Source organism: Triticum aestivum, chromosome 7D, assembly GCF_018294505.1.
Source record: "Triticum aestivum cultivar Chinese Spring chromosome 7D, IWGSC CS RefSeq v2.1, whole genome shotgun sequence".
Lineage (NCBI taxonomy): Eukaryota > Viridiplantae > Streptophyta > Magnoliopsida > Poales > Poaceae > Triticum > Triticum aestivum.
In genome coordinates, this window is record NC_057814.1 from 104,657,361 (window position 1) to 104,666,565 (window position 9,205).

General features: G+C 47.0%; 1 protein-coding gene across 1 annotated transcript; it reads right to left on the reverse strand.

The window, feature by feature from the left end:
* Positions 1 to 272: 272 nt before the first annotated feature.
* LOC123170909 (glutamate receptor 2.9-like) lies at positions 273 to 8,882 on the reverse strand. Its single transcript, XM_044588626.1, has 5 exons — positions 8,609 to 8,882; positions 1,863 to 2,371; positions 1,441 to 1,753; positions 914 to 1,329; positions 273 to 815 (listed from the first exon to the last, which is right to left on the reverse strand). Exons 1-5 carry the CDS (start codon positions 8,880 to 8,882, stop codon positions 273 to 275), a joined length of 2,055 nt encoding a protein of 684 aa, XP_044444561.1.
* Positions 8,883 to 9,205: the final 323 nt, after the last annotated feature.

A 9,205-nucleotide genomic window follows, 5' to 3' on the forward strand; every position in this document is an offset into this window, starting at 1 on the left:
CCTTGTGGATCACCTGTCAATTTTAAGAATTGAACCTGGATAGTCACGTTGCACAATTGCATGCCTAATCAATGACCCAAGGCAAAAAAAATGGAAGGGAGTTTTACTTCCCAGATTCTGCACCAACTAGAAATGGACACAACCTTTTAGTATATGTATGTCCTAATCATCATGTATTTACAATGGAATTAAAGAACTTATAAGATATTGATTGTGGACATTGATTCAATGATAAGAGAAGTACTCATGAGCATCTAGCGCTTCCCTTCATCTCAGACATTGCTCATCTCAATCTGAGTGTGTCCTGCAGGCATAGAGCCATTGTGCATGCCATTCTGCTCCATTAGATCAGGCTGGGCACCCCCATCATTTCCACCTTCCCGGTGGACACCTTGGAAATCATCATTGCTAACTTCACGAAGAGGTTGTTGGTCAGGGTCGGGGTTGTTGCCCACACTCATTCGTATCGAATGGGAATCCTCGTCACTATTGTATCGATTTGTATCATCATTGCTAGCTTCACCAAGGGGTTGGTCACGAAGAGTGTTTCTAGAGGTGTTGCTTTTGTCATTAAACAACTTCACAATGCCTATCAGTAGCATAAGAGTTGAAATGGATCCAGTGATCACAAAGAGTCCGGAGAAGCTTTGTAATGTGAGAGGCGCAGAATCACTTTCAGAAATTGTGCTAGCACCAATCGATGGTAAAGTTGTGCCGAACCATTTAACTTCTATTTGTGAACCACTAACCCCTTCTGCTAGGTTTAGGATTGCAGTAGAAAGGTTATGTACTAGCGGAAAACCTTGACGAAATGCCTGACCATAAAAACATGATGTTAGAAAGTACTCCCAAGAATGAAACACAAGCATCATGGAGTAATCATGAATATATCAAGGTAGGCTGAGAAGCTTACAAAACCAAATCCAGGGGTCTTGTATATGCACCCAAGCATCATAAAGTCCTTTTTGTACCGACTATCAGAGATGAAAGAAGTTAAATATGGGATCTCATCGACGATGGCCGACACCCCTCCATTCTTGGACCCCTTCCTTAAAGCAACATCATATTCTTCTTTGGTGCTGTAGTTTCTTAACCTACTTTCACTGATATTATGACGATTTATCAAGAAGGACCGCACAAATGAATCATCTTGGTATCCTACAAAGTCGCCGTTCCGTTGAAGTTGGTCTAGATTTGACACCCTAGGGCGGAGCCGCTTTGCAGTCAACATGGATGACAAGCTAGCTGTATAGCTCTGTACTAGAATCAACACAACAAAGCACCATATCACCACAACAATTTTTGTCAAGGGGCTTCTAATACTTTGACCTGTGTAAGGAAGAGCCAGAAAATTATGTTATCATAGAACTATGGTAACGAAACAATGATACATTGATAAGGCATCAAGTATCGTTAGAAGTTTTAGGTTGATGTGCTAACCATGAGAAAACGTCAAGGTTGAGAAAACAAAGTAGAGGGCAGTGCTACACTGTGTCAAACTTAATCCTTGGCACTCCTGATTTGTGGGTAGTTCAATCATCCACACAACAAAGCCAGTATAGAATAAGAAGGCAATAGTTGCAAACCAAAGATTCTTACTCAATGGCTTTACAAATGTCCAACTAATGGTGTTTGGTTCATCCTCGGTAAGCACAAGCATAGACACACCAGACTGTGTGTATGGCACCGTAAAGTCTGCGACTGTAACTCGTTGCGCGGTTATGGTCACATCGCCTACTGCACCATCATACACCTGTTTATCCCCCACAAATTTAGGAAGATTCAAATGTATTTAGTTTCAAAAAAATATTTAAATGTTAACAAAACAAGATGAGATGAAAGTGTGTAGGAGTAAGCCTCACCCCCAAAGACACATTGCCTACTAGTTCATCATAAGGACCGTCAAAAACAATAAACTCATAGCATGGAACAGGATGTAGAGTCCTCATAGCTGCCTCGAAGATATCAATGCTATAGCCAGTGATGTTTTGTTTCTCAGAAATAGGACCAGTAACCTCCACAAATTCATGAAAACCATTTTTTAGTGGCACGGCAATCTTCAACACTGTCTGCCCTTCGCAATCTTGACTAGAATTTTGTGTATCTAGTTTCATGTCATTTCTTCGCACGGTTTTTGGGTAAAGAAATATCATACTGTCACTTGATCCAAATGTAAATCCAATCTTCGGATGGCCTACGGAAGCCGTTGCAGTTTCTTCAAGCCAGAAGACGCATGATATTGGGGAAATGTTGTACGAGAGAAATGGAATATGGTTGTTCTGGGCTAGGTGTATGCCGTGATCTGCTTTGGTAAGTGGCTGAGGGCCCCCGATGATGGCTTGCACTTGGTCATTCTTGATGAGGTCCTCGGCTGCAAAGCTCAAACGCATCACAAAAATTGCCAATCAAAAGCATGTTCTAGAAACAATTAGCCAACAAATTGGTCTAACTAGTGTATTGTATCGAAGCTTCACGTCCAAGTGAGGGACTGCAAGCGTGTGGTGAATTCGCTTAACGGCTTGAAAGATAGTATTTCTCTAGGGTGAACCTAATTGGCGGTCACCCGCCCACCAAGCGAGGCGCAGTCATGCTGGAAAACCCCCACTTTTCCGGAAAACCCCTTGAGCCCGCTTAGGCGATCAGGCGATTAGGGTTTCGCGGAGACTGACGGCGGCCGCCGAAGGGATCGGCGGGGCGCAGCAAGGTTCGCCGGCCGGAGATGGCTTCAAGCTCCGGCCATGGCGGCGGGAGGGGATCGGGGGCCCTGTCCCCCAAGTCTGCAAGGACGCGCCTCGAGGAGCAGCTCGGAAAACTTGACATATCAGAGGAAGAGGCGACGCCGCTGGTACTGGACGATCGCGTTGAAGGGGCGCCGGAGAAGTGGATGGTGGCCGGAAAAGTTCTAAACCGCAATATTCTGCACATCAACACCATCTCTAGTGCCCTGCGGCCTGCATGGGGAAACCCTAAGGGGGTGAATTTCCACAATGTAGGGGAAAACACTTTCGTTGCGGAGTTTGCTACGCAGCGGGATCGAGATCGCGTGTGGGATGGATCGCCTTGGCATATCAATAAACACGCTGTGATTTTGTCTGAATTTGAAGAACACATGTGCCCGTCAGAGCTCAAATTTGACAAGCTGCAGGTATGGGCACGGGTAGTAAACCTCCCCTCCAACCTGCGAGGTGAGGAGTGGGGTAATGCTATAGCCAAGCAAATTGATAAACAGGCTACTTCTATCCACTTTGATCATGGTGGTGGCTACCTGCGCGCCCGAGTTACACTAGATGTGGCCAAGCCGTTGAGGAGATGGATCCTTATTGAATCGGCAAGGAGGGGGAGCACTGACCCGTATGACATCCAATATGAAAACATCCCCCACTTTTGTTTTTCGTGTGGCCGTTTGGGCCACTCTGATCTTTACTGTCCGACCCCCAGCACTAGAGATGGGCATGGCGATCTGCCGTTTGGCAAAGGGCTGCGGCCACCGGAGGAGAAGAAGCGGACGGCGTCAAGCGAGAGTTCCACCAAGTCACAACAGACCAAGTCTAGCAAGGCAGAGACAAGGAATTCTAGCTCGGCAGCAAAAGAGCCTGAGGTGACCTCACCAATGAAACGCAATTTTGCACCTAAAAGGAAGGGAGGGCCACCTGCACAAGTGTATCGCCGGGTTGAGCTACCGCTGCTAATGGACCAGGCTCATGGTTCGGATGCGGATGTGTTGGTTAATACGACCCTAGAGGATAAGGGGACAGAGGACGAGGATGATGGCATAACGAGAGAGTCAAAGAAAAAGAAACCTACACCAACCAACTCAGAATCATCGGCAGCGGCTGCAGGTCAGCCCTGCCCGTCCCAATGAATGTCATTAGCTGGAACTGCCGGGGGCTTGGGAACCCCGAGGCAGTTCGCGAGCTTCGCAGTGTTGTGAAGCAGGAAGGTCCTGTTCCCCTCTTTGTCACTGAGACGAAGATTGGAGGGAAACGTGTTGAGAGTCTGAAACAAACCTTGGGTTTTGTTGGAAGCTTTGCGGTGGACAGTGCTGGCCTAAGCGGAGGGATAGGCTTGTTCTGGTCTAAGGATGTTTTAGTTGAGCTAAAGAACTATAGTTCCGACCACATTGATGTTGTGGTGCGGAAGGATTCCCCGAATTCGGTGGAGTGGCGATTTACCGGATTTTATGGTGCACCAAGTGCATAGGACAGAAGACATAGCTGGCGGTTTCTTCGAACACTATACGACATACCACATTCGGCCTGGCTTTGTATGGGTGACTTCAACGAAACCTTGTATGTTGAGGAACACTTCAGCCGGGCAGAACGGCCGGAGTGGCAGATGAGCGCTTTTAGGGAAGTCACAGATGATTGTGCTCTCTAGGACTTGGGTTGGACCGGTGTCCCTTACACCTAGGATAACCGACAGTCGGGAGATGCAAACGTTAAGCCCGTCTTGATCGAGCTTTTGCCAATGAAGAATTCAGACAATTCTATGAGTACACGAGAGTGCGGCATGTTTGTGCGACGGAGTCCGATCACTGTTTTGTAGTTGCTGAATTTCGCCATCATGCGATCGGAAGCAACTCTCATGTACCTAAACCCTTTTGGTATGAGAATGTTTGGCAATCTCATAGCGACTATGAGCAACTGGTAGCGGAGACCTGGAGAAATCAACCCCGGGCGCCAGGTTTGCATGGCATACTGGACTCCTTAGGCGCATTGCAACGTCATCTTGCGCCATGGGGGGCACGTGAATTTGGCTGTCTCTCAAGGACAGTCCGACAGTTGAGGAAACGACTGTCTAGATTACGGGAGCAATCCATTGGTCGGGGCCCGACTGAGGAGGAGAAACGAATTATGACAAAACTCAGAGAGGCACTTTCATTGGAAGAAATATGGATGAAACAACGATCTCGCGTTCCCTGGTTGAAGGAAGGGGATCGTAACACGGCCTATTTCCAAGCACAGGCGAAGCAACGGAAGCGCATAAATAGAGTTTCTAATCTTCAGAGATCTGATGGCTCCACTTGTGTGAATGGCGATGAGGACAAAGAAAAGGTGCATGCATTTTACCAAGCTCTCTATACCTCCCAAGGACACAATAATATGGATGAGCTATTATCGCATGTACCAGTTCGGGTCACTCCGGAGATGAATCAACTCCTGGAGAAGCCGTTTGAGGCAGCTGAGATCCACAAGGCATTATTTCAAATGGCGCCATCAAAAGCGTCGGGTGTCGATGGATTTACAACAGGATTTTTTCAGCGCCACTGGAAGCTACTTCAGCATGAGGTCATTCCGGCGGTGCTTGAATTTCTGAACGGTGGCGAGCTACCGTCGGGTCTGAACGACACCTTGAGAACTCTAATCCCCAAGGTACGTAACCCACGAAATATCACACAATATCGTCCAATTGCATTGTGTCAGGTGCTCTATAAACTTGCTGTCAAGGCTCTCACAAATCGTTTGAGACCTTGCATGGATGATATTATCAGTGAAGAGCAAAGTGCCTTTGTTCCGGGTCGTTTGATCACAGATAACGTATTGGTTGCATTTGAAAGTGTTCACACGATGAAAAGAAGGAAGAAAGGAAAGAATTTTATATGTGCAATCAAGTTGGACATGATGAAAGCGTATGATCGGGTAGAATGGCATTTTCTGGAGGCCATGTTGCTGAGGCTAGGTTTCGGTGCTACCTTGGTCAGATTAATTATGAAGTGTGTAACTTCAGTCCGCTACTCTGTTCGTGTCAATGGGGAGTTACTACCTTTTTAATTTCACCCCTTCCAGAGGCTTTCGGCAAGGTGATCCAGTGTCGCCATACCTATTTTTATTATGTGCCGAGGGCCTTTCTTCTCTCTTGAAGTTCTATGGCAATGTCGACCGAGGAATCCGTGCTAACTTCAGAGCCCCGTGGGTGAATCATCTTCTTTTCGCCGATGATAGTCTCATTTTCATCAGTGCGAATACAGACAATGCTAGTAGATTGAATGAAATTCTTCGAATCTATGGTGAGGCCTCAGGTCAGTGTGTGAACAGAAGTAAAAGCTCCATTTATTTTTCTCCTAACACACCTGAGACACTCAGGCATCATTTGAAACAACTTCTGGCTGTGCATGTTGAAGCATTTTCAGAACGCTACATTGGTCTTCCCACAGCGGTCGGTCGCATTACCAGCGGTACCTTCGATCACATTGGGGAAAGCGCCAGGGGTCACATGAGCGGATGGTCGGAGAGACTATTTGCATGTGCAGGCAGAGAAACGCTTCTAAAGTCAATTGTTCAGGCTATTTCGACTTTTAGCATGAGTTGCTTCCTCCTGACGAAGAAAGTGTGCAAAAACTTAACCTCAAGCATGGCCAAATTCTGGTGGGGGAGCTCACTGGACAGGAAATCTCTTCATTGGATCGCTTGGGATAAGTTAGCTACACCAAAAATTAAGGGCGGAATGGGATTCCGTGACTTACGACAGTTCAACTTGGCACTTTTAGGGAAGCACGGGTGGAGATTAATGACAGATCCTAACTCCTTATGTGCCAGAGTTTTGAAGAGCAGATATTTTCATGATACAGACTTCATGCATGCCACTATTCCGAAGTCTGCCTCAACCACATGGAGAGCGATCATTGCCGGCCGTGAAGCACTCAATGTGGGATTGGTGAAAAGAGTTGGTGATGGAACATCCATCTTGGCTTGGGAGGATAAATGGATACCGTCTACAGCAACAATGTCGCCAATATTCAAACCGGCTAATACACATGTTCAGATGGTTAGCGACTTGATTGATACAACAAACTGGACATGGAACCGGGAACTTGTGCGAGACACCTTCATTGCACCTGATGCCGAAGCCATACTGAACATTCCAATTCGGCGAGGTGGAGGTGAGGATTTTCTTGCCTGGGCGCATCAGGAATATACTCTGTTAAATCGGCTTACCGTGCTCTCGTGAATCAAAAAGAGCGTGTAGCTATAGAGGAAGGGCAGGTAACGGGACCATCAACGACAGAAGAACAGACGTGGACTTCTCTTTGGAAACTCAAGGTTGTGCCCAAGGTGAGGGTTTTTTGGTGGCGAGTCGTTAGGGGCATAATCCATGATGAATGCACCCTTAAACGGAGACATATAAAGGAGGTGAGCATGTGCAAGATTTGCTTAGCAATGGAGGAGGACCTCACGCATGCACTCATCCATTGTTCTCACGCCCGCCGGTTCTGGGAGGAAGCTCGATTGTTGTTTGAAATCTCTCTACCCCGACTCCATCCAGATACTTGGGCAAGAGATATACTATGTGAACAACGGTTCTCAGAGAAAGAACGCGCTATAATCATCACTGTTATGTGGTCCATCTGGATGTCACGTAATAGATGGATACATGATGAGGTGAAGATCGATCCTGCTAGCTCGGTGAGACGAACCAGAGAAGATCTAGCGTTGCTAGAACTCCCCAAGCAGCATATCATTGTATTACCAGGTTATGGTTGGCAACCCCCCCGATGGAAATATCATCAAGATCAATACAGATGCCTCGATCAACTCTGCTGACGGTATAGCGGGTATTGGAGGGGTTGCCAGATCGTGTTCGGCCTTTTTGGGAGCTTGGTGCAAGCCGTACATGGGGGTCTCGGACCCACTAATTGCTGAGGTCCAAGCCATGAAAGAGGGTGTGATCTTTGCTCGTCTGAGGGGCTTCACGGAGGTCACCCTCGAGACAGACTGTCTAGAGGCAGTTAACCTCTGGAACAATCGCTACGACGATCGCTCGGTTGTAGCACCTATCTTAGCAGAAATTAGAGAGCTCTCTCTTAATTTTTCATCTTTTGTAATTCAGCATGTAATAAGAGCGGCAAACGGTCCTGCACATCTTTGTGCTAAGTGTGCGAGCATGCTTAATGTGACTGAAAGCTGGCTCGAGATGACCCCAAGCTTCCTGATCAGCAGCCTGTTGGCTGACTGTTCGGCGAATGCTTTTGTTAAATAAAGCTCTCTGAAATTCCCCGCAAAAAAAAGCGAGGCGCAGTCACTTTTGAGACAAGATATATTTTTTTTTCGTTCTGATGAATTTCTGTATTTTGCACACTATGTTTTGGCAAGTTTTCCTTGTTCGGCGCCTTCAAAGAAAATAGTACAGTACTATTTCTGAAAGACTTGGACCTACTTCCATAATTAAAAAAAACTCCTGAGATTTTCGAACATTTGACTTTTGATTTTGAAATTTCAACTTCAGGGATTTGAACTTTTCAATTTGGAAGCTCAGAAATTTCAAACTTCCAAAGTTCAAGAACTTTTAATTTGGTTTGCTTCACAACAGGAGGGGAAAAAACCGGGCGAAATTCCCCTCCTGGTGCCTAAAATCCTAATTTGTGTATAGAGAAAGAGAGAACAAATCGGTATGCCCTCCTCTACCCGGCCAGTGGAGGCAGGACGACACATCTCGGTTCCCCCGCCATCATCCGGGGCATCTTGTTTTTTATGTTTGGAGCTGTATGGCATGTTTAAATTTGGCCCAAACTCCTAATTAAAGAGTGAGTGATACTGTAGGCACACAAAGCTGAGGACAAATATATATATATATATATATATATATATATATGCTTGAACGTTAAATTTACCGGCGTGCGCCGCCTTGACGGCCTCTCCGGCCGAATCCCTCGCGCGTAGGTCCACCAGCTTGGCGCAACTCGGATGCTCGAGGTAGAACCCGTTCAGAGCCTTGGAAATGCAGGTGAGGCTCTTCCTCCCCACGTCGCTCGTCAGGTCCACCACCACGCCGACTCGCGCCGGCGCATGCGCCGCCGCGGCCGGCAATGAAACGTGGACGGCGATGCTCCATATCGTGAGCAACGAGACGAAGGCGAGCATGCGCCCAGTTGCCTGCGACTCCATGCGTGAGGTTGAGTACTTACTTGATTGGGTATAAATTACTTGAACTGGCCTACATAGATAGAGGCCATTGTACTCCATATATACTGCTCCGTCCGTGAAGTACGTGTCGGTACGTACCACGTAGCTTCCATGCAACAAAAGAAAAAACGTACCACGTAGCTATCGAGCACAAGAGGCGGGCCGGATGGCCGGCGTGGCCAACTTTCCCTGACGCTTCCTATTTACAGCTAGCACGATGACTTCGAGTCTTGACTTGGTATATACACTACTGCCGTGAGGATCAGTATCTAGTATCGCCGATGACTTCGAGTGTTGGCGGCAGG

Bases quoted from the DNA above. Each gene is read 5' to 3' on its own strand.
- LOC123170909 (XM_044588626.1), bottom strand. From the start codon at position 8,882: ATGGAGTCGCAGGCAACTGGGCGCATGCTCGCCTTCGTCTCGTTGCTC. The intron at 1,754-1,862 runs GTGAGGCTTACT...GGGGATAAACAG, and splicing joins TAGGCAATGTGTCTTTGGGG to GTGTATGATGGTGCAGTAGG. The intron at 816-913 runs GTAAGCTTCTCA...TTTTATGGTCAG, and splicing joins AGACCCCTGGATTTGGTTTT to GCATTTCGTCAAGGTTTTCC.